Consider the following 25,838-nt stretch of genomic DNA (forward strand, 5'->3'; position numbering starts at 1 on the left):
CGGCTTATCCGAGCCATTGGTCTAATGGTAGCTGCTCACGGCACGGAAAGAGGCGCTTGATGACCCCATTCTCAGCTTCTAGTCTGTTATTTTGGTACTTGGGGAACCATGATGCACACCTTCATGAAAGGCAGGGTTTTCTTCGAGCACCGTCTTCTCGAAGTAGTCCAGGAATGCCGATGACTTTGGCCACCTCGCGGATCATTTCCGGAGCGTGAGCCCGGCTGTGTTAGAACATGTCGCCCTCCAGCGACAGCTGCAGACCGGCAATGTCCGCCAGGAACATGTCACGGGATTCAGCCGGCTCCCTTTGTGCTCTCTCCTCCCCTGACTTTTGATGTGGACCCGGCACACACTTCGCACCGCGTTTGAGAACACCTCCGCACCGGTAATGGCTCGCGCCATGTCACCCACAACCACCCAAACCATTAATCTTAAAAGTTAATGATAAGGTGCTGAAAACAAATATGGTTGAAAATCGTTGATTTGGATACTAAATTTCACATTTGGATGCACGAGGGAATATCTGGTGGCAAACAGTACCAATTTGATTATTATTATAGGATTAAATTGGACTTACTCCACAAGAGAATCGTTTTCGGTCGGAGCTTTCGACATGTATTACATGTCCTCTTCAGCGAAGGTCGGTAATCGCGGCGAAAATAAAACGTTCGGGTCGAATCGAATCGCACAAGAACCTTGTGCGATTCGATTCGACCCGAACGTTTTATTTTCGCCGCGATTACCGACCTTCGCTGAAGAGGACATGTAATCATGTCGAAAGCTCCGACCGAAAACGATTCTCTTGTGGAGTAAGTCCAATTTAATCCTATAATATCTATTTGCTCTCCACACTAACATGTCTCTAAATTTGATTATTGTTGTGCTCAATTAGGCCGTGGTCTTCGCCCATGTGGAGGCAGTAGGTTCGTTTTGGTGGTGTTATGTCCATCACGGGCGTAGGAACGTCATGAAAAGTGGGTGGGCCACCTGTCAAGGGGCCTCCTTTTCCAGGGGCCTCCTATTTTCAGGGGCCCCCAACTTTTGCCTCGTCCTGCTGGCTGCTTTCAAGTATGACCTCCAAATCTAGCTTCTGAGATCGGGCAGATGTACCAGGGGCGTAACCGCTTAAGCAAATAGTGCGGGAAGTCCGCACCATTTTAACCCTCGCCCCGTTGGGGGGGGGGCCATTTTGGCCCCCCCCCCTGTGGTTTTTCCTGAATAGCAAGAAAACGGCGGCGCGCAGCGCCGCCAAATTTTCAGTACCTTCCCGGGCATCAATTTGACACCTTCCACCAAATTTCAAGTCTTAGGTCACCTTAGGTCAGGAGTTATGAGGTCAAACTGAGGTCATGTTCGAGCAAAAATGAGCAAAAAACATGCAATCTTGAAACGCTCACCAAATCTACAGTTATCAAGCAATTTCAAAGTTCTTTATATGGTCTAGTAGACAAAAGGCGGCGCTACAAAACTGCTATCTCGGATTTTCAAAATTTTGGTTTTTGACCCAAAAAAATCAAAAAATTGATTTTTTAGAAAAACTTTGAAAAAATCCAAATTTTTTCCGAATTTCGAAAAAACCGGAATATATGTGATAGTCCCAGCGCTCTTTATATACATACCAAATTTCAGATCGATATCTCGTTTTTGGCCAAGTTATAGCGAAAAAACTGTTCAAAAATGATGACGTCAAATTTTTGAACTCAATTTTTAGCAATTCTAGACCTCGTACGGCAAAACAAAGACCACCATTGAACTCCCCGTGACGAGCTGCATCGATTCGATACCCATTTTATGCAAAAATATTAACTTTGAAATTTGACCTAATTTGACCTGACCTTGACCTGACCTTGACCTGACCTTGACCAAAACGTGATCTAAGCTGGCCCCAAAGGCTGCCTGACCCATATAATCGCATTTGTCATGTAAATGGACCATAAAACATGTATCACACGACACTTTCATATTGTGACCCCCCCGTGACCTGACCTCTGTGACCTGACCTGGTATCAGTGACCTCAAATAGCAAAATATGTGTTTGAAGAACATTTCCCCATCGATGATTTTCAATGAAATGCATTTTACTCGATTTTACAACGCATTTCTTGAAGTGCCTGTAAACGGTGAAAATTGGACCTTTGACCTGACCTGTGACGTCATCGGTTTGACCTAGGTCAATAAAATTGGGTCACAAGGTAGTTCCCCGTTGGGGCTATCCAACGCCGTTTACCGCTTGTCGCTATGTTGCGTGGTTCTCGAGATCTTAGGGGGGGGGGCCAAAATGGCCCCCCCCCCCCAACCGGGCGCGTTGCTCGGCAGAGCCCAACGGGGCGCGGGTTAAAACTTATTCCCTTTCCGATTTTTTTTTTAGAATCTATTTGCCGCAAACGGCGCATGACCCCTGAAAACCCTTACACAAATGTCTTCCTCGTTTCCCAGGTGCCCCATTAGCTTCATAGGCGCCCCCTTTGGAATATAAGCGTCCTATGTATAGTCATCAGAGACATCCCTATATGTCCCACAGTTGTCGCATACAATGTGCGCTTATCATAGGTCTCTCTTTTATAGACACTTGAAGGCGTCTCTCTTTGCCATGCCGGCGCCCCTGTTTCTTATCAATGCACCCCCATGGCATTGATCAATTGCAATTTGCAGACCTCTATTGCATGTGGACGCCCATATATGTAGGCCTCAGAGGCGCCCCTCTTTCGCATTGAGGCGCCCCTATGGGCTTCATAGGCGCCCTCTATTGCACGTAGGTGCCCTACTGTCTCAGAACCGCTCCCCTTTGGCATGCAGACGCCCATCTTTCGCACGGAGGAGCCGCTGTGGTTCTTAGAGACGGCATGGTGCTCCCAGACGCAGATGGGGCTCTCGGAGTCGACGGTGTGGGACCTTCAGTCGCTGATGGGTGCCCGCCAGATGTGGATCCTCGGAGACGCCGGTATGGGGCCCTTAGAGACGCCGGTGTGGAACCCTCAGATACTTCAGTGTGAAGCCCTTACAATTGCTGGTGTGGAGCTATGAATGTGCTGGCTTAAATCCCTGAGTGGCCGGTACATGGACATTAGAGCTCAGTGAGAGCTTGTGTGGTGCCTTCAGCGGCCTTGTGGAGCCGTTAGACATCAACATGGTGCTCTTAGAAGCCGGTGAGTCCTCAGAGTCACCGGTGTGGGGCCTTCAGATGTACCTATAGAGCCTTGAGATGCACAGGTGTGGTGGCCCACAGAGGCGCCGGTGTGGGGCCCCCAGAGCCACCGATATAGGGCCCTAAGAGACACTAGTATGACCCTCAAAGGCGCCGCTGTGTGGCGCTCATAAACACTGGTGTGGAACCATCACAGGCGGGTGGAGCCGTTAGAGGCCAGAAAAGGGCCCTTAGATGCCTACAAGGAGCCTTCAGAAGCCGGCGTGGCACCCTTATGGGGATAAGCGTGTCTACTTAGGAGCCCTTGAGGTGCTCTCATGAGCTCTGTGGGGCCCTACCGAGCCGAAATATGGCCACGGCCAGCTGCCGCCGCATGGCTCTTCGGACTATCATTCTCAGGGGCCTCATCTGCCTAGTTTGAATAGAAGGGCCTCTAAGACATCAGTCTCATGGGCCTCCTCTGGCTAGTAGAAATAGAAGGGCCTGTTAGACCATCAATCCTAGGGGCTCTGGTTAGTATAAATAGAAGAGCCTCTCAGACCATTAATCTCAGAGGGCTCCTGTGGACAGTGTAAATAAAAGGGCCTCTCAGACCATCAGTCTCGGGGGCCTCCTAGGAAAGTGTAAATGTGGATAGAGGGCCCCCTCAGATTCATTAGGAGTGGACCTCTCTGACTATCAGTCTCAGGGGCCTCTTGTGGCCAGTATGAATATAAGAGCCTCTCAGACCATCGGTCTCAGGGGCCTCTTCTGACTAGTGTGGATAGAGGGCCCTCCCAGACCACCGGTTTCAGGGGCCTCCAGTGGCCAGTTATATGAACAGAAGGGCCTCACAGCCATCAGCCTCGGGGGCCTCTTCTGACTGGTGTGAATATGAGGGCCTCTCATACCATCAGTCTCAGGGGCCTCCTCTGCCTAGTGTGAATATAAGGGCTTCCCAGGTCATCAGTCTCAGGGGACTTCTGACTGGTGCCGGATTGAGGGACCTCCCAGACCGAAAGTTTTGGGGGTTTCCTGTGGCCAGTATGAATAGAAGGGCCTCTCAGTCGTTCAGTCTCATGGGCCTCTTCTGCCTGGTGAGACTATAAGGGTCTCTCAGGTCATCAGTCTCAGGGGCCTCCTCTGACTACAGTGTAGATGGATAGGCCTCCCAGACCATCAGTCTCAGGGGCCTCTTCTGACTATTGAGGATAGAGGGGCCTCCTCTGACTAGTGAGGGTAGGGGGCCTCGGCTAGACCGCCAGTGTCAGGGGCCTATTCTGACTAGTGTGGATGGAGGGGCCTCCCAGAACACCAGTCTCAGACCTCTGACTAGTGTGGATAGAGGGGGCCTCCCAGACCGCCAGTGTCAGGGGCCTCCCCAGACCAGTGTGGATATTGGGCCTCCTCAGATCCACTAGGGTCTCTCAGGCCATCGGTCTCAGGGCTTCGACTGACAAGTATGAACAGAGGGCCTCCTTAGATCCATCACGGCCCCTTGGAGTCCGTGCGTGGGCGGAATTCGTGGAACTTATTTTTACCGAGTTTGTTTATTCTGGAAGGTGACGACGTCTTCTCAAATCGAGACGAGGGGCCTCGAGTAAAAAGTGGGTGGGCCAAAACACATGGTTGGCCCCCCCACCTCGAAAAGTGGGTGGGCACTTGCCTACCTGGCCCCCCCCCCCCTGTTCCTACGCCTATGTCGGTAGTGATCATTCATTCGAGTCACTTGGGTGATTCATTAACCCTCGCCCCGTTGGGGGGGGACTAATTTGGCCCCCCTGTGGTTTTTCCTGAATAGCAGGAAAACGGCGGCGCGCAGCGCCGCCGCCGCCGGGCATCAATTTAACACCTTCACACCGAATTTCAAGTCTTAGGTCACCTTAGGTCAGGAGTTATTGAGGTCAAACTGAGGTCATGTTCGAGCAAAATGAGCAAAAAAAACATGCAATCTTGAAACGCTCACCAAATCTACAGTTACCAAGCAATTTCAAAGTTCTTTATATGGTCTGGTAGACAAAAGCGCTACAAAAATGCTATCTCGGATTTTCAAAATTTTGGGTTTTGACCCCAAAAATTCTAAAATTGATTTTTTTACAGAAAAACTAATAAAAAATAAAAATCCGAATTTCGAAAAAACCGGAATATATGTGATAGTCCCTGCGCTCTTCTATATACATACCAAATTTCAGATCGATATCTCGTTTTTTGGCCAAGTTATAGCGAAAAAAGCTGTTCAAAAATGATGTCAAATTTTTTAACTCAATTTTTAGCGATTCTAGATCACATAGGGCAAAACAAAGACCACCATCGAACTCCCAGTGACGAGCTGCATCGAATCGTTACCCATTTTATGCAAACATATTAACTTTGAAATTTGATCTAACTTGACCTGACCTTCACCAGAACATAATCTAAACTGACCCCAAAGGCTGCCTGACACACATAATCGTATTTGACATATAAAATGGACCATAATACATGCATCACATGATATTTTCATATTGTGACCCTCAGTGACCTGACCTGGTATCACTGACCTCAAATAGCAAAATATGTGTTTGATGAACGTTTCCCCCATCGATGTTTTTCAATGAAATGCATTTTACTCGATTTTATAACGCATTTCTTGAAATACCTGTAAACTGTGAAAATTCGACCTTTGATCTGACCTGTGACGTCATCGGTTTGACCTAGGTCAATAAAATTGGGTCACGAGGTAGTTCCCTGATAGAGCTATCCAACATCGTTTGCCGCTTGTCGCTAGGTTGCGTGGTTCTCGAGATCTGGGGGGGGGGGGAGCAAATTGCCCCCCCCCCCCCCAACAGGGCGCGTTGCTGAGCCCAACGGGGCGCGGGTTAACCCGCGCCCTGCTGGGGGGGTGTTTGAACACCCCCCTTGTGGTTTTTCGCGAATATCTCAAAAACGGCGGCGCGGAGCGACGCCGTTTTTGGTATACCTTATCATACATCAATTCTACACATGTTGTGAAAATTTCAGACCAAGGTCATTCAAGGTCAGGTCACCAGGTCACTTGAAGTGACCTCACCTCATAAAAAAGTTTCAATGTCTGTCATAGCTACACCGAGTGACCGATCGCTTTGAAACTTTCAGCGATTGATAAGAGTAACAGTATCTATAAAATGTATATCTCGGAATTTTGATATCGGTGACCTAAGGTCAGGTCAATTTTGCGACCCTCCCCATTATAAGTCAATGGGAGAAAATTGCAATGCGCCTCTTTTGGACGAAAGACATTATAAACACTCCCAAACACTGAATTACAAGTGGTTTAGTCACACTGAACATGAAAATGGTGTCCGTGACCCTTGTTTATGCCCTGAGGTCATCTTAGGTCACGAATTGTATCTAACAGTTTTTCGCAAATAACTTTTGATAGAGGCATGCTAGAGCGATGAAAACGCCTTAGATGTGTTCAGCTCGACGATACAGATCGACTGATATGCAACATGACCCTTTCCGGTCAGGTCATGACCTTGACCTGAGGTCAAATTTTCAAGTTGACCTTTCAAGGTCAAGTTATAGTTCATTCGATGCGTCTTGGCGAGAGGAACACGATGCCGGTAAAAGTAAGCTCGTACAAGGCTTGGGTCAAAAGTTATTGCCGAAAAACTGTTTCCGAAAAAACCGGCTATTTTTGCAGTTTTTGCCCCCTGCAGGCAAAACCGTTGACGTTAGGTCAAATCTGAGAGAATTACTCAGAAAGGGCGTTAATAGGGCTATCGAATGCGCTTTTCCGCGGCGCTGTAGCTCTATTGGTTCCCGAGTTATGCGTTGGCTTCTTGGAAATTTTCGATATTCGACCTGTCGGCGAAATTTTGCCTTCAATGACCTCTGGTGACCTGACCTTTGACCTGACCAAAAAATTGACCGAAGTGATTTCGTCATTGTTTTTGACGCTCTTTCGAACGCCGCCTTCCGCGTATCGCTACGTGGCCCAGGAGCCGAGTTACAAGGGGGGGGTGTTCAAACACACCCCCCCCCCCCCAGCAGGGCGTGGAAATCCAGGACCCCCAGCCGGGCGCGGGTTAATAGCGAGCCCCCAGTAAATCATGCGTGACTTGTCATGTAAATTCTTTCTGACAGGCAAATTTTAACAGGTCAGCGAGAGCATAAGCCAATGGTATATAATACGTCAAGGCATCTATGTGCCAGCGGCGCAAGAAAGGCCGTGGTTAGGAGTTAGGGCGGCTAATCGGGATCAGGTGTTGGCCGGCACCGTTACTGGCACATTGCGTGCGAGGTGCGGTGACCGGCAGCTGCGGCTGATGCGCCGCGCGCCGGTCAATGAACGCACCTGGGCGGTCGGCGCTGGCCGCGCGCTGGTCGCTGCTGGCCCTGCGCTGGTCGCTGCTGGCCCTGCGCTGGTCGCTGCTGGCCCCGCGCTGGTCGGCCGGCTCCGTCAGCTCCTTCTCAGCACCTTCCTCACTCCGCTCACTCCTGTGCCTGCGAACAGAGCCACCGATAGCGGCGTGACAGACGGCGGAACACGCCCACCGACAGCGGGACGGCGGAACACGACCACCGGCACCGTCCATTTGAGAACACACACCGGCCGGAAGGAGCGCTTTGACTAGCTTACCTAGGTAGTGAAGTCACCTTTGTTACAATTTGAAAGACGTTTTCGACAAAAAAAAAAAACGCACTTCAAAACGATGTAGAAATGAGCTATAAGCTATAAAAAACAGATTGGCACATTATTAAAACTCTAGTTGTCTTGTGGACGGTGTCTAGTGAATAATCAGCAGTAGGAGTGACAAAATCCCCCCCCCCCTCCCCCTTGTCAATAGTGGGTCAATAGTGGTAAGTCCCATTAGTAACCATAGTTAGAAGCAGGAGCCTTATGTATGTTTGTAATGTAAGTACGTTCTGCTACTTTAAGCACGTCCTCACGTTTGTACTACGTAGCACTGCATATTGACAGGTATATTCTGCCGCAATCGGTCTTACTCGATAGTCGACAGCCTATACTAACCGTGGACAACAGCCAAAGACCACCACATCTGAACTGATGAGAAAAAAAAGGAGCTCAAGGCACCCGCAATAGCACCCCGTCACCCCACCAACCTCCACAGAAGCAATCACCGTCCACAGGACTGCATGTGCTAACGGTGACCGCGACAGGTAGCAAATCGCCGTTCTGTATATCATACTGAACGAGGCGGGTGTAAATAAATTTTCGAGACCGAGGTCCTTACTGGATTTTTGAACGAGACCAAAGGCCGAGTTCACAATCAGTAAGGAACACGGACGTATAATTAAACGTCCGTAGTATGGACGTTTATTTATACGTCCGTGTTAAGGAATGAGGTCTTGAAAATTTATCACCGGCCGAGTTTGGTAATTGGTACGTATTTTACTGTATGCAGTAGGTATGCAGTATGCAGTGCAGTGTGCTTCTAGTATGCCCAATATCCGAAATACACAAGATGTTTTCCATTATTTTCTTCAGGAGGGCCACACCTCCGGGACAAACTGAACTACATGCTAATATTCAAATTCCGGGTGTCCTGGTATTATCACTCAGTCGAGGGTGGAGGGCAAGTACAAATAAATTAGAGCCAATGAAACACCGTCGGAGAGAAGGCGAGGCAGTACCTCCTCATTTTCAGTCACACCCAGGCAGTGAGGAGAAACCCCCCAAATTTGCAGTGGGAAACCCGTCATCAAATGCACGGATGGTTGGCATTCCCAATTTCCCAATCACTGAGTCAGAAGAATCATGATTAATCGGATAAAACTTCAGTGCAGTTTTTTTTTTCATCGGATTTCCCAGAACCAACGTATGCAGTGATGCCTGCGTGCTTAAAAAGCATGGGTCCCGAGTCAAACAGCCGCCGATAACGCAGTCCGCACTGACAGCCAGCTGGGAGTTAGGTAAGAGGGCGAGAGGCGGCGGCCGTCTCGTAAACGTCAGCGTAGAGCTCCGTCAGCCGGGCCGCCGCCGACGCCGAGAGGCCGGCCGGCGCTGACGAGCCGAGGCCGACCCATCCCCGGCGGGCGCGCGCCGGATCCGGAGGCCGGAACCGGCCCGGCTCGCCCACCCCACAGCGGTCCCAGGCGGCCGCCACAACAACGCAGTCGAGCGTCAGCCGGCAGTGACATCAACGGACCGAGACCAGCCCCTGGCAGTCCGGGCCCCGCAGCGGCGGGCTGACTGGCAGTCCGGGCCCGGCAGCCACGGGCAAACAGGCAGTCCGGGCCCGGCAGCGGCGGGCTGACAGGCAGTCCGGGCCCGGCAGCGACGGGCTAACAGGCAGTCCGGACCCGGCAGGGACCCAGCTGATGGACTGGGCCCAGCAGGGGCTGGTTAGGTAGCGGTCCGTGTCCAGAGGGACTGGCTAGCTGATAGTCAGGGTCCAATAGGGACTGGGGACTGGTCGGGGTCGCGGCAGATACTGGTTGGGGTCACAAGGAAGACTGGTCGGGGTCGCGGGTAGGTCGGGGTCACGGGTAAGACTGGTCGGGGTGGCGGCAGATACTGGTTGGGGTCACAAGGAAGACTGGTCAGGGTCACGGGTAGGTCGGGGTCACGGGTAAGACTGGTCGGGGTCGCGGCAGGGACTGGTCGGGGTCACGGGTAAGACTGGTAGGGGTCGCGGGTAGGTCGGGGTCACGGTTAAGACTGGTCGGGGTCGCGGGTAGGTCGGGGTCACGGGTAAGACTGGTCGGGGTCGCGGCCGATACTGGTTGAGCCACGGCCACACCGGACCGTGTCGGTCAGATGTGGCCGGAGGCGGTCGGCCAACCGGATATCTCCGCACCCATAAGCCGGCAGTTACGTGCGACTTGTTAGCTCGCTTGAATTGTTGCCTGGACCGCCCTGCAATAAAACTGACAAGCTTTCAAGCAGCAACTCTTGGAACGCGCAGACCCGATCCTTCCCGAGCCCGGCTGACGGGAGTGACGCATTTTGGGGAACTGTATTCGGGCAGCGTCGCGGGAACGGACTATTCAGCCGCAACTAAATAAGGCACCGTTCACAGTCAAGGTGTGCCTAGCGCATCTTTTCTCGGCTGATTGCGAGCGAGCGGAGTCTTGCGTAGAATAGTTCGTACTCTTTTGTGGAATAGTAGAAATTTCTCAGTTTAAACGGCATGCCGGCCATGGGGACGCTTTTGCGAGGCTTATATCTTCGCAAACACTGGACACGGTATTTTTGTAGGGTATGTATAATGTAGCTTCATCCCTTCTATCAACTATTGGACTATCCCGATGCATGTGGGTGACCCCTATTGCATCCGCCGCGTGCAAAACGAAGAAACGTCAGTTTTGTAACGATTACAATAACTCGGTAACTTCTGGGCCGATTGCGCTGAAACGGGAAACCTCACATGCTTCCATTTGTCACGGTTGGGTTGCTACTGCACGTGCGCACGCGCAGGGGTTACTTTCAGATCTCGAGAACGACTGGAACGATTGCATTCAAATTTGGTACACGGTTAGGGACCGGCGAGAAGGGCGCCGTGCACAAGTCAATTGGGTTCCAGCTCGCACGTGCGCACATGCAGGGCGACGCTTCCAGATCTTAAGAACGGCTGGGCCGATTGCGCTCAAATTTGGCACGCCGTTAGACACCGGTTAGCACGGTGCCGTGCACAGCTCAGTTTGAAGTACTTCCTTGATACCGGACGTGCAAGGCTCACTCGAAAAAACTTATCTACGCAAAACCCTCTCACTCGCTCGTTTGTCGCCCCAAAAGGCGTCCTATTGGTTGCACTGATAGCACGATCCGTTGATATTCGACAGGTTAATGCACGGCAAAGATGACTCTCGAAGGTTTAACAGGTAGAACGCAATAGATCTGAGCGTACGTCACCAAGAGGCGCTCCCGGCCCCGTCTGACGTCAACGGAAGGCCCGACCTTGTGTCCGCCGCGAGAGTGGGGGCGCCGGCTCCGGAGGGCCGTACCCCACCTCTGCTGGGGAGACACCGAGGCGGGCTGGCGATGTGAAGAGCTGCCGATGAGACTGGGAAGTACTAGTACGAAGTACGCGAAAAATCAATTAGTGGTGAACATTTTTTGCGGTGCCAAAGCTGGAAAAAGGACCATGCTGGGAGACCACACTGACCGAGCAGGGGCGCTTCAAATTAAGGCCCTCCAAACGACTAAAGACGAGGCCACGTCTTTCGCAAACTGGCAACAAGGCCGGCAAACGGCAATGGCTAACGTTCTGTGTCTAAAACGACAGTTACCTACAATATGGAAGCAGCAAACGGTCTCAGGCCATCCAAAAGGCTTCAGTAAATGTTTGTGAGAATCAGCACAAAATCCAATAGAAACGCTGCAACTTGGTGGCGTCTAAGAAGCTAAAATAAGATTATCTGGATTGTCGAGTCTCCGTTGAATACGGTAATAGGATACAGCTGACAGAGACGCACAACTGTCTGGTTTCCGCGACCGCGAGGAAGCTCCCCATTCAGCCCAGAGCGCCCAGGGGTTGGCATGTCGTGCCGCATAAGAAGATTGTCAACACAAAGCACAGTGTCCGCGAGGGCCGCTGCCGGCGCTTCAGTGTTTTGTCCATGAGGGAGCGGCCCCGTCCCGGGGGGCGGGCGGTGCCAGGTATTGTGGTGCCTATTTTCACCAAGGCCGGTGGTCGGGGCTCACTAAAAAAAGACCACAGCGTGGTGCAGGGACGGCGGCTGGCCGGCCTTCTGAGAGGTGTGGCACGGACTCACCACAGACAAACCTGATGGACAGCTCAAATAATGCCGGTGAACCAGGCGCCGGCGACTTGGTCGGGTGATGGGTACGGTGCCGTCAGCGTCACGGGTGTGAAGTCATAAGGACGTGCCATTAAAAACTATCTGGGGTTCAAACAATAGCTTGTGGTTGAAAGGTGCCTTAAAACGTGAACAAATCATTGCTCGCTTCGAGATAAATCGACCGACCTGCAGCAGGAAGTTTTATATCAGGTCATCACTCATGACCATCACATTAAAATTCGTAGCAACTTTTGAAGCGGAGATAGAACACTTAAGCGTTTAGAAGTTTGAGACACCCCTACCAGAGTGTGAGCCACTTTAAAGGGGTCGAAGAACGTCCAGCCTGTCCGGCTCACGGTCGGCCGACCACCGCGCCGCTGCGGCACGTGTCAAAACTGCGGGACTGGCAGCTTATCAGGCAGACCACATCTGCGCCCCAACCTGCCCAGCACTGCGTCGCCCATAAGTTATCGGAGACGTATACGACTTTGACACTCGGCACGGTGGCCGATAGTGTAATCGATACAGGAAGACTGCGGACCAAGGCTGTCGGTGATACCTCCCTCTGAGCTGGACAGGGAGGTAATCCGCGGACCGCAGAGGGCTGACACCCTCTGCTGGGCGGGGGTTCGGCAGGCAGTTCTTTTCTGTGACATGCCGCGCTCAGCACATAGGGCGGCCGGCACTTCAGATACGACAGCGTGGGACCTTAGGTTAGTTCCGCGCCTGGGACGAAGAAAAAACATTGGATCTCTGACATCCTCAGGTGTTTAACTAGTTGCGTAATACGGCCTGCGCCTCGAGGTGGTTATACTTTAATCCGCATACTTTAATACTGGTTCTGCAGTGTTTTTCTTGTTATCGTTACGTAACAGTAAGTGGATTTTTAACGTACGCTGCAGCTTCGTTAAGCCTTTCAATCGAGCACTGTACAGCCCCAGTTGGATCAGAAGCGTGCAAAACATAGCACCATGTTGTATCTTAACCCGCGCCCCGTAGGGCTACCGGCGGACCCTACCACCCGTAGGGGGGGGGGGGGCCGTTTCGGCCCCCCCCCCCTAAGATCTCGGAAAGTTACCGGCCGATTTTCAAAATTCAAACGGTGTTTGATAGCCCTACCCGGGAACTACCTTGTGACCAAATTTCATTGACCTAGGTCAAACCGATGACGTCACAGGTCAGGTCAAAGGTCAGATTTTCACCGTTCACAGGCAATTCAAGAAATGTGCTGTGAAATCGAGTAAATTGGTAATTTATTGAAAACCATCGATGGTATATTGTTCGTCAAACACATACTTTGCTATCTGAGGTCACTGATACCAGGTCAGGTCACAGCGAGGTCAGGTCACCGGGGGTCACAATATGAATGTGTCGTGTGATACATGTTTTATGGTCCGTTTTACATGACAAATGCGATTATGTGGGTTAGGCAGCCTTTGGGGCCAGCCTAGGTCACGTTTTGGTGAAGGTCAGGTCAAGGTCAGGTCAAATTAGGTCAAATTTCAAAGTTGATATTTTTGCATAAAATGGGTATCCATTCGATGCAGCTTGTCACGGGGAGTCTAATGGTGGTTTTTGTTTTGCTCTACGAGCTCTAGAATTGCCAAAAATTGAGTTTGAAAATTTGACGTCATCATTTTTGAACAGTTTTTTTCGCTATAACTTGGCCAAAAAACGAGGTATCGATCTGAAATTTGGTATGTAGATAGAAGACGGTAGGTACTATCACATATATTCCGGTTTTTTCGAAACTCAAAAAACTTTTTGGATTTTTTGGCTAATATATCCAAAAAAATGCTTTTTTGATTTTTGGGGATCAAAACTCAAAAATTTCAAAAATCCGAGATAGCAGTTTTGTAGCCCTGTCAATTCTACACCTTTTATGTCTTGATCATTTTTCTGTATCTTCAAAGCTGTAGGCCTGACAGGTCTTCTCGCGAAGGTCTTTTTTCGGTCGAAAATGACAGAACATGACGTCACTCTGACGTCATTTGTGGCCAACCTATCACAGCCTCTGGAAAAATTTTTGGTCACAATGTGTAAAATTGATGCCCGGAGGGGTCCTGAAAGTTTGGTGGCGATATCTCCAGCCGTTTAGGAGATATCGACCGAAAAGGACAGGGGGGGGGGGGGCGTTTCGGCCCCCCCCCCCCCTACGGGGCGCGGGTTAATTTGTATTAACGTTACCTACCTCAGTATCAAACACAATCTCGTAAGAATGCCTAGTTAACCACGTCTCTCACCAGCTACAGCAGAGTTTTGTCATTTTCTCATTCATCTTGATTCCCGAGAAACCATATGACCCGTCGAAGATGCAATCATGTTGCTGTCACGGCACAAGGACGGGAGTACGGATAAGGACAATATGGGAGGCTGCAGGGACGCCGTAAGCACGAAAAGGCCAGTGTTATCAGGTGCAAATATAATCCGGAGGGAGCTGCTATCGGTGGTGCCGCTTTCGGCTTGTTGTCGCCTGGATTACAGCTGAAAATTACCGACACCCAATTTACAACTGGCGCTGTCAAAAATACTATATTATCAGATGAACACTAATTGATGTACACTAATTAATAAGAGTTCGTAGCCGGATCTCCGTAATTTGCGCGCTAATTAGGAAAACTGTGTAGAGTGCATGCTTCAATAATTGTTCAACCAACTAATAAAAACATTGAAATAAACGGCTTTATGTATTAGTAGTCTTTCGCCAATACTATATCGCCAGAGGGAATTTCGTGCATTACGGATTTAACAATTACTTACGGCATATTATACATGAGCAAGTAAATGCTCATTAAACACGGATTTTTCACTGAGCATCGGCCACAAATCCCTGAATAATGGCATGCCATTTGCAGCTCTTGAGTCTCAACTATTCGTTTCTCTAACCAAACGTGTCCATTTTATATTATATGACCTTCGGCAGTGAGTGGCTTCGTGTGTGAAAATAGCAACATTTCGATGATTTCGAAACACCAAATATCCTTTCTTGGAGGATGCGTTTATGTAATATAAAAAGATGAAAACATATCTTCCCTCGACAAAACAGTTGGGAAACTAATGCCAGCACTTTACAAGTGTGTCTTATCTTTGTAGAGGAGCCGGACAAATGCTTCCCCTTAGAAGTTATGTTATGTCAGTACCAAACTGAGGTATTCTGAGCAACCCCCGGGTGTAGGCGATTTACAGTGTGAGCGGCCGGTGTGCGCGCTCGGGTGACGGTGCTGCCGCCGGCCCGCCGGGCGGCGCGCTCACCTGTGCCGCTGGTCCCGCTCCTGCTGGTGCCGCTCCCGCTCCTGCGGGTCCCGCTCGGCGTGCCGCTCCCGCTCCCGCTCCTGCGGGTCCCGCTCGGCGTGTCGCTCCCGCTCCTGCTGGTCCCGCTCGGCGTGCCGCTTCTGACGCTGCTCCTCGCGGGCCTTCAGCTCCTCGGCGCGACGGCTCTCCTGCTCCTTCATCCTCTGCCGGCCAGAAACGCGGAAACACGTCAGAAACTGCGCGGAAACAGCACTACTTAGGGCAATAGTTAGCTTCACCGGTTATCCGAGCTTCACCACCATACGCCAAGCTCACAGATCGTCCAACACGTGCACGATAGAGCATTAGACGATTTCACGCCACAGGCGGGCAGAAGTGAGTGTGACTCCCATACTGACCGCAGAATCTGACATTCTGCACTGAAGCGATTGAAACCAGCGATAAATCGGTGAACACTTAAACCCTCTCAGATCGACGACCTTCCCAGTAGGATGCATTCATTTCCAAAGGCATGTGCGCGCAGGGCTACTACAAAGCCCGTGGATAACCGAATCCAGGCACAAGTTCACAGCATATCCGTTACCGTAAGGCGGTACAAAGATCTGGGCTCCAATAAGCGGCAGGAGGCCGGCTCACCGCGGCTCGGAGGTCGCCGGCAGGCTGCGGGCGGCGGTCTCACCTCAAACTGGCTCAGTTTGATGGTGCGCTTCTGGGCGACGCGCCAGTGGGGCGGCGTGCGGCTGCGGGACCTGGCCATCTCAGGATCATAGCGCTGTCACAGACAGCAGGCAGGTCAGCAGACAGATATCACAGACGGCAGACAGGTCAGTAGACAGATATCACAGACAGCAGGCAGGTCAGCAGACAGATATCACAGACAGCAGGCAGCTGCCACAGACATTAAGCAGCTACCAACGGCGGCAGACAGTAAATCACAGACAGTGGACAGCTACTTAAGACATTATGCAGCTACCACAGACAGTAGACAGCTACCACACACAGTAGGAGGTTACCGCAGACAGTTATGAACAACTAACACAGACAGTATGCACACAGTTATACGCAGACAGTATGAGTATGATTAGACAGCATGATTATGAATCTATGGCACAGCTAACCGCCTAGACACAATTTCATCGAAATCTGAGAGGTGGGGTGTTTTGGCTTGTTCGATCTGCTGTGGAACACCCCAGCTACCCCAGACAGTAGGCAGCTACCGCAGACAGTAGCTGCCGCAGACAGCTTCCACAGACGGTAGGTGGCTGACCACAGACAGTATGCAGCTACCGCAGACAGTGGGCAGCTACCGCAGACAGTAGCTGCCGCAGACAGTAGGCGGCTACCGCAGACAGTAGCTACCACAGACAGTAGGTGGCTACCACAGTTAACAAGCAGATACAGCATGGTAGGCCGGGGCGGCAACTTACAACGAAACCTCCAGACGTGCTACCAGACAGCATCAAACTCGCACAGCCAGTGAGCCCGAGCCGAACCCAGGCTGATTTCACCTCTACTCGGATAACATTGAGATAGAAATACGGTTGGATATTGTGTGGATGGGGAAACATTGGCCAGCCCGCAGTCAGAGCCAGCCTGCAGTCAGCTGTGTATAATATAGGTGTGGTTCTGCGTGCCATAATTATCGACCGATGCCGATGGGGTAGCGCGCGGTGGGCGGTGGGCACCGTACCGCCATTCGGGCTGGGTATGTGTTGGATAGGGACGGGCGGTGGGGCACCGTACCGTCATTTGAGCTGAGTATGTGTTGGATAGGGACGGGCGGTGGGGCACCGTACCGTCATTTGAGCTGGGTATGTGTTGGGGAAGGGACGGGCGGTGGGCACCGTACCATTCTTCGGGCTGGGTATGTGTTGGGAAGGGAACGGGCGGACGTGGGCACCGTACCATCCTTCGGGCTGGGTATGTGTTGGGAAGGGGACGGGCGGTGGGCACCGTACCGCCATTCGGGCTGGGTATGTGTTGGATAGGGACGGGCGGTGGGCACCGTACCGCCATTCGGGCTGGGTATGTGTTGGATAGGGACGGGCGGTGGGGCACCGTACCGTCATTTGAGCTGGGTATGTGTTGGGGAAGGGACGGGCGGTGGGCACCGTACCATTCTTCGGGCTGGGTATGTGTTGGGAAGGGACGGGCGGTGGGCAACGTACCGCCATTCGGGCTGGGTATGTGTTGGATAGGGACGGGCGGTGGGGCACCGTACCGTCATTTGAGCTGGGTATGTGTTGGGGAAGGGACGGGCGGTGGGCACCGTACCATTCTTCGGGCTGGGTATGTGTTGGGAAGGGGACGGGCGGACGTGGGCACCGTACCATCCTTCGGGCTGGGTATGTGTTGGGAAGGGACGGGCGGTGGGCACCGTAACATCCTTCGGGCTGGGTATGTGTTGGGAAGGGGACGGGCGGTGGGGCACCGTACCGTAATTTGAGCTGGGTATGTGTTGGGGAAGGGACGGGCGGTGGGCACCGTACCATTCTTCGGGCTGGGTATGTGTTGGGAAGGGGACGGGCGGACGTGGGCACCGTACCATCCTTCGGGCTGGGTATGTGTTGGGGAAGGGACGGGTGGTGGGGCACCGTACCATCCTTCGGACTGGGTATGTGTTGGGAAGGGACGGGCGGTGGGCACCGTACCGTCAGTCGGGCTGGGTATGTGTTGGGGAAGGGACGGGCGGTGGGGCACCGTACCGTCATTTGAGCTGGGTATGTGTTGGGGAAGGGGACGGGCGGTGGGCACCGTACCGTCATTCGGGCTGCGTATGTGTTGGGGAAGGGACGGGCGGTGGGGAACCGCACCGCCATTTGAGCTGGGTATGTGTTGGGAAGGGACGGGCGGTGGGGCACCGTACCGTCATTTGAGCTGGGTATGTGTTGGGGAAGGGGACGGGCGGTGGGCACCGTACCATTCTTCGGGCTGGGTATGTGTTGGGGAAGGGGACGGGCGGTGGGCACCCTACCATCCCTCGGGCTGGGTATGTGTTGGGAAGGGACGGGCGGTGGGCACCGTACCGCCATTTGAGCTGCAGAGTGGAGGCAATCGGTCGTATGTGTTGGGGAGGGGGAGTTACTGCGCTGCGATCAGTCGGAGACAGGAGCGAAGTACGGGCGATACCTTTTTGCACTACATCCGCTATAATTTCAGTAACTACAATTCAAAACGAACACATGTCAGCTTCATACACAGCAGCTGCACAAAAAAAAATTGTGCCAAAACATATGATTTTGAATGGGTTATAATAACACATTGAAGGCTTCAAGCCTCTACTAAATCATCAAATGTTAGGTTCAAAGCCTCACAATACAATACAGTAGTCCAAATGAAGTGTTGAAGTTCAGGACGCTGGCGCAGTGCTTTGATCCCATCCCGGCCTGGCCCAATGTGGGCGGCGTCATCATCAGCCTCTTATCAAACAGCTAGCCTATCACTCACCAGAAAGCCGCGCCCTTTGACCTTTTTTCCGGCGCGTATTTCGGTGCGCGAGCGGCGTCGCTGTCGGCTGCGCGAGTCGTCGCCGCGGTCCCGGTCGCCGCGGTCGGGGCGGTCGCGGTCGCCGCGGTCCCGGTCGGGACGGTCGCGGTCGGGACGGCCGCCGCCGGACCGCTCCAGGAAGCGGTTCTCGGGCACGGCCGGGATCTCGTCCGGGTCGATGGCGGTGGTGGTGGTGAGCGGGTGCTCGCCGCCGGCCGGCTCCTCCGCCCCCTCGGCCGGCTCCGGCGCGCTGCGGGCGGCACGGACGGCCGACGGTCAGGCCGACGGCGCAGGGACGGCGAGCCAGCGGCCGGTACAGGGAACGAAGGGCCTCCGCCGCTGCACCAGCCCGTCACTGAACTCAGTCATGGGCAGTCATAAAGCAGACCTTCTCTGCCCGGCAAAGCCGGGGCAGAGACCTTCTCTACGGTGCGCTTGAAAATGCAATAAATTGCCATTTAAACGAATCTGGTTCTACGGTTCAGCACTGGCAAAGCCGGGGAAGAGGAAGAAATCCCCCCCCCCCTGTCTTCTTCCCTCGATATCTCCTAAAAAGGTAATGCAGATATCGCACCCAGACATTCAGTAGGTAGGTACCTCTTCCGGTATCACCTTTATACAGGTTGTGCAAAAAAAAAAATCGGGAATGCCCTAAAACCTTGTCTCGTTAATCAGCATGCATTAATTGGGCTCAATGGTACAACGAACTTACGGCACTTTCTCCTTAGCATGCTTATCTTTCTTGTCTTTTTTGCTTTTCTTCTTTTTGCCTTCCTCCGATGACGCGCTCCGGTCCCGTTTCTTCTTCTTCTTTTTGTCTGTAAGGACACCCAAAATAAAGGCAGATTTCAGTTTCATTATTCGAAATTGGAAATCAAAATCTCCTAACTGAAACTAGTGCAAGTTTGGTAAGCAAGTTTATCAATGTCATAGCAGCGACTTTTGGTGCCTAATGGACTGAATAGCGATTGCTTGCGGATACCTAGCATACAAATTTATATTCATTCTACTTATTCATTCTATTTAATCCGTTCATTCTATACCTTATATTTCTGTTCATTTTTATTCAAATCACATCAAAAGATACATAGAATAGAAAGCTGTCTGGGAGCAGCATGCCAACATTGCTGTCTCTGAAGGGCAAGTCTTGCTCACTGCTGACCGGAAGATTATCCAGGAATATATGTAGGTACGAGGGCAGGTAGAGGCCGCAGACGCCGACACCACTGGCCGCCATACACGTCTACTCCCCGTGACACGGCGGCATATGTAACGGACGGTTATACACGGAGCGTGGGGCGTCAGAGCCGCCTCGGACTACCCGCACCACTGCCGTACCGCCACTGACGGCGGCGCACCCTGCAGCCCGGGACGGACGGGCCGTACCACTGCCGTACCGCCACTGACAGCGGCGCACCCTGCAGCGGCCTCGGACGGCCCACACTACTGCCGTACCGCCACTGACAGCGGCGCACCCTGCAGCGCCGTACCACTGCCGTACCGCCACTGACAGCGGCGCACCCTGCAGCGCCGGACGGACCGCCCGTACTACTGCCGTACCGCCACTGACGGCGGCGCACCCTGCAGCGCCGGACAGACGGGCCGCCCCACTGCCGTACCGCCACTGACAGCGGCGACAGCGGCGCACCCTGCAGCGCCGGACGGGCGGCCCGTACCACTGCCGTACCGCCACTGACAGCGGCGGACGGACTACTGCCGTACCGCCACTGACAGCGGCGCACCCTGCAGCGCCGGACGGCCCGCGCCACTGCCGTACCGCCACTGACAGCGGCGCGCCCTGCAGCGCCGGCCCGCCCCACTGCCGCACCGCCACTGACAGCGGCGCACCCTGCAGCGCCGTACGGACTACTGCCGTACCGCCACTGACAGCGGCGCACCCTGCAGCGCCGGACACCGGTACCACGCCCACACCGGTACTGACACTGGCTGCGGAGGGGTGTCAGGTGCTTGTGATAAGACGGCCCTACGTCTGTTTCCCCGCCACATCCGAGTCACGGGCCCGGCGACCAGAAGCGCCACCCCTGTGTGTGGTCTGCAGCAGCAGCGCTGCGCGCTCACCCTTGTGTTTGGTCTGCAGCACCAGCTGGCCGCAGCGGGCCACGCGCACGTCCTGCAGTGGGCGCGACTTGTTGTCCGTGGGCACGGCCTCCACCTGGGAGACCACTTCCTGGCCGGACACCACTTGGCCAAACACTACGTGGACGCTGCCGGCGGACGGGGGGGGGGGGGCGGTCAGCGCGCCGGCCGGACCGCAGCGGCCGGTGTGGCGACATAGCGGCGAGATACAGGAGCAGCACACACGTCATAATGCTCAACTGACACCAAATTCAAGGTAACGGAGACTCGGCACGATCTACGTTTAGTAACGTTTAGATATGATCAAAACATCAACGACAAAAAATATCTGAGCAAGTTTAATATCACATCAGATATGTTAATGCATTTGGTCCATTAAATTTACGTTGGAGCGACTAACACGGCAGTGCGCTGTTGTTTCGGCGGCGAAACTCACCCATTGAGATGTGGAGCAGGCTGAGTTGTTCTACAACGACAAAACAAACGGTTGGCACACGGTAAACCTCCAGGACAGCTCACACGCTACGCAGAGACGAAAACGATCAGCGTGTGTTCAGTGGCAGTCATACAGAGACACGGCACTGCGGTCACTGTGTCAGTGACGGGTCAGCAAAAACAACAGGGAACAAAATATACAGTCGGCTGAGAAATAGCCGAAAATCAGTATCATCTAAATTTAGCAGCGTCATCACCTGATGACCTTCAATGCATAGGTATAAATCAAACCAACAGTCTGCAATCAAATCGCTGGACCACACTTTAATTTCGAATTCATCATCCTCAAAATATCAGCACATTAACCCGGCGGCCGCTGGGCCTCCGCGTCACCCGCCGGCCGCTGGGGGGGGGGGGGGGGCATATAGTTGCCCCCCCCCCTTTACTTCTGCGACGATATCGTCGCAACGCGAAAAGATAGAGAAGCGAAACTTTGCACACATCTTCCTGAATACCTAGCCGAGGTTGTGTCTAAATTTGGTGTTGATCCCATTTGAAATGACGTCACAGTGACGTCATAAGTGAAATTATAGAATTGCGACTCTCATATTCCTCACGATACATCAGATATATGGGACCGAATATAAAGGACCGATTATTGGTCAGAAACTAGATGGAAGTGTAGTTAGATGTTTTAGGATGACAGCAGGTGCAGCAGCTGTCTAGTTCATTTACAGTTGAGTTTCATGTTCAGCGTCGTCAGAAACGGTCCATATCGGAAAACGGCAAAACTTTATGACGTCACTGTGACGTCATCTTAGGTGCTACAAACACCAAACTTTCCTCAAACATTGCCTAGGTATTCATTTGAAGCTATGCCAAGTTTCACGTTCGTAGCTCATCAGGTTTCGGAGATATTTCACAAAACGTAAAGGGGGGGGGGGCAACTTTATGCCCCCCCCCCCCAGCGGCTCGTGGGTTAACATGCTAACTAGATAGCAGATTCGTGCTGGTTGTTCGTTAACGCTAATGCACCGATATTGAGAGCTGACGAAGTCGACCGGGGTTTTCGACGTTACAAGTGGCGGCCGTAGCCAGTGCACTGTCAGGGCTGCTCACAGGAAAAACTGCGAGCCGTTGGTATCCTTCCCGCGGTTGGCCATCGACAGCAGGAACGGACGGTCGTGCTCCAGCTCGAAATTCTCATCTGCAAAAAAAAAAACAATAATTCGACTTCTCATTGTCATGTACGGTCTACTTAGATCCTATGGATAGCTTCCAGGAGATAGGGAGCGGAAGCTGCACCGTACGCCGCTATTGACGTCTACTGAGCCGCGGTACACCGTCAAAGGTGCCACAGTGCGCTGCCACTCATCACTCACCGTCAAATATGCCGCTAAACGCTGTTAAATGTGCCCTGAAAGCCGCCACTCACCGTCGAAGGTGCCGCTCAGGCCGCCACTCACCGTCGAAGGTGCCGCTCAAGCCGCCACTCACCGTCGAAGGTCCCGCCGTAGATCGATTCGCCGCCGGTGCCGTTACCGGCGGAGAAGTCGCCGCCCTGGATCATAAAGTCGCGCACGATGCGGTGCAGCTTGACGCCCTGGTAGTGCAGCGGCTTCTGAGTGCGCTCCCCCAGGCCCCTCTCTCCGGTGCAGAGGGCGCGGAAATTCTCCGCCGTCCGAGGGCACACATCGCTGAACAGCTCGAACACCACTCGGCCCAGCGGTACGCCGTCCACCTCCAGGTCGAAGAAGCAGCGCGACCGCGCCTCCGACTTCACCGGCATAGTGGCAAGGCTGCAAAACAAACCTCGTCAGTTGCACAGTGTTGATGGTAGGGCACAGAGATCTGGCCATGGCAGATTAGGTTATCTCTGAAAGGCACAGAAAGAGGTGAATAAAAGAATATTAGAAAGCAAATTACCTTAAAATGATTTTGAAAGGGATGACACAGACGATAAGCACATCTCTTTTTGACACAACTTATCCCACCCCTCTTTATGCATTGGAGTGATAAGCAAGTTCCCAATAATGAGTTTACAGATGAGTAACACACAAAATATTAACTCGCGCACCGACGGGGTCCGCGCCAACTTAGAACCGACGGGGGGGGGATATCATCCCCCTGAGATCTCGAGAACAAAGCAAGTTAGCGAAAAGTCGTAAACGGCGTGGGGTACACACGGACAAGGTCTACAATTTTTACTCCAGTCAGGTCAACAATGACGTCACAGGGGTAAAGAAAGTCAAAATAGCTGTGCTAGATATGAAGTTATTTTTAATAACTTTCGAAGTAGCCAAGCTAGGAACAGACTAATAGCACCATCGTGATCCTCTCGTCGATCCGCATGGAGACATAAGCCTCGAAAGGTCAAGGTCAAAGGTTGACCTCAGATTACGTGACCTCAAGGTCATTATGCATATCATTTTATGCGCCTTGACGAGCTGAACACAATGAGACCATCAGCGCGGCTGTATCTCGTTCCTGTAAGAAGTTATTAGCAAAAAACATTTGGTGACCTTTGATAACGTCTCATGACCTTACAGTTGCTCAAGAGCAAAAGAGCATCAAGGTAGTCAAAGTTAATCGTATATGAAGTCATTCATGGTATATTAGTCGATTCTGATGCGTTGTGAAAAAAATCAGGCAGTTGATTGACTTACAATGGGGAGGTCAAGAAATTGATTTGACCTTAGGTCATTGATATCAAAATTCTGAGATACAAATTGTAGCTACCAATGACCTCATTATATCCTGCAACTTTCAAAGGACTCCGTCATCTACTGTAAAGGCCTGGCTACACTATGCGTTTTCTGCGTGCGTTTTTTGCGGGTTTGCGTTTTTTGCCTAATATCGTTCTAGAAAAAAAGTAAAAAATAATATATTTTTTACACTAGTTATATGCAGAAGTTAATATAACTCTTATACTTTTGCCAAATTGTCAGGGAACTCAGATTTGTTTTTCAATAGAAAAACACAATTCTAAAGAATAGTGTTTTAACTATTGACAACAAACCTTCGGTTATTAACTTTAATTGAATATAGAAAACATCACAAAAACATGATATCGTTTATTTTTCTAGAACGATATCGCGCAAAACCCGCAAACACGCAAAAAACGCACGCAGAAAACGCATAGTGTAGCCAGGCCTTAACTCTGACATGGTGACAAACTTGTGAAAAAGTGATTTGAGGTCAGGTCATTCAAAGTGACCTAGTGACTTCAGCTTGAAAGGTAGGAGGTTCAAACGTGCAAACAATGTGTACAATTGATGGGGATTAGGGGAATACTCATGCCAAATTTTGCTCCTCAGTTTTGAGTTTCGCGGGTTAAGTAGTAAGTAGGTACCTGGTACTGTGAAGGAGTATTACAAGCCACAGGTCTGTAATTACCTTTTATGGCAAGTCAATTATTCAAAATAGTTTATATTAGGACCAATTTTTTCAACCAATGTGTGACCAATCAATGTGTGACCAATTGGTCCTAATATAAATTATTTTGAAAAAAGACTTTTGCCATACCAGTCAGTATGAGCTTAAACGATTACCTTTTAGCTAAGTCCTGGCTCTTTGTGTCTGTTCATCTATGTAGTTGTCTGTGTATCTGCCATGAATGATCTGAGCCCATGGTGACAGTCGGCACTGATACTGTTTTGAACTCTTCAGACACTAGACAGTGTCAGCGGAAAAGTGGTTTGGTGAAGTAAGTTTAGGCAAAAAAATTATTTTTTACTTATAGAACATTTTTTGAAAAATGTAGCAAAAAACTTTGCGACAGTACACAGACAACTCATAGCCTGTGGCCATGCCGATTCAAGGTGATTTATTTATGTTAGCGGACCCTTTTATCATTCATGCATCTTGAATTGTTGCTTTTACCACAGATTATTTTATCTCAACAGTGCTTTGCTCCAGTGCCATTCTTTTGGAGTGGGCTGGATGCCACATTTGCATTTCAATATCAAATGGGGAGGTGTCAGTGACACTGCGGAGTGCGGAGTCCGCAGTGAGGACTTCGAAACTCGCAAGTTGAAGTAGCTCGAAACTAAGAGTACGTGGATTTATTAAGCGGATTCTACTGAACTTAACTGAACTGGACAACCAAACACAAATACCTGTCTTAAAAATAATGCATCATAACTCATAAGTCATAACATATCAATATTTACACTGTAAATATTACCACCTTTCAGCATTCCACGTCGGCGTCTATCAACAAAAAACACACCGTGCGTCGTTTTCGTAAAAAAAGCACGACGCAAGGTTTTACTAATGTCTAATAGTTGATTTCGTTTTGGCAGCTGATCACCTAATGACGTCAAGGAAAGAAAATAATTCGCACAGTGGCGTACGCAAATAAAGGACATTCCGTGCATGCCCTGTCCCTTTGGCTCATCGTCCCCGGCGCCCTCAGTGACTGGCGCCCCTCTGTCCAGTGTTGGCGCTCCTCCAGTCGATAGCGGCGCGCTTCTAGTTGATGGCGAAGCCCCTCTGTGCAGTATTGGCGCTCCTCTGGTGATAGTGGCGCCCTCCTAGACGATATGGTGGGCCGGTGGCGCCCCTTTGTCCAGTATTGGCGCCCCTCCAATCGATAGCGTCGCGCTCCTAGATGATGGTGGGTGGCGCCCCTCTGTCCAGTATGTCAGTTATGTTCGTTCCGCACGTGTACGAACATAACTGACACATTCAAGTTTCAGATATGTGGCGC

The 25,838-nt window shown here is 51.6% G+C and overlaps 1 protein-coding gene across 1 annotated transcript; it reads right to left on the reverse strand.

Moving 5' to 3' along the window:
• Positions 1–7,445: 7,445 nt before the first annotated feature.
• LOC122365355 (peptidyl-prolyl cis-trans isomerase G-like) lies at positions 7,446–24,848 on the reverse strand (the record flags this gene model as incomplete). Its single annotated transcript, XM_043336499.1, has 10 exons — positions 24,679–24,848; positions 22,625–22,926; positions 22,247–22,334; positions 21,129–21,158; positions 20,675–20,820; positions 19,308–19,413; positions 18,557–18,845; positions 15,789–15,881; positions 15,110–15,312; positions 7,446–7,594 (listed from the first exon to the last, which is right to left on the reverse strand). Coding segments are annotated over exons 2-10 (1,396 nt in total), but the record flags the coding sequence as incomplete, so codon positions are not given.
• Positions 24,849–25,838: the final 990 nt, after the last annotated feature.

The sequence above is a fragment of the Amphibalanus amphitrite genome, unplaced genomic scaffold, assembly GCF_019059575.1.
Source record: "Amphibalanus amphitrite isolate SeventyFive unplaced genomic scaffold, NRLGWU_Aamphi_draft 000734F_arrow, whole genome shotgun sequence".
NCBI lineage: Eukaryota > Metazoa > Arthropoda > Thecostraca > Balanomorpha > Balanidae > Amphibalanus > Amphibalanus amphitrite.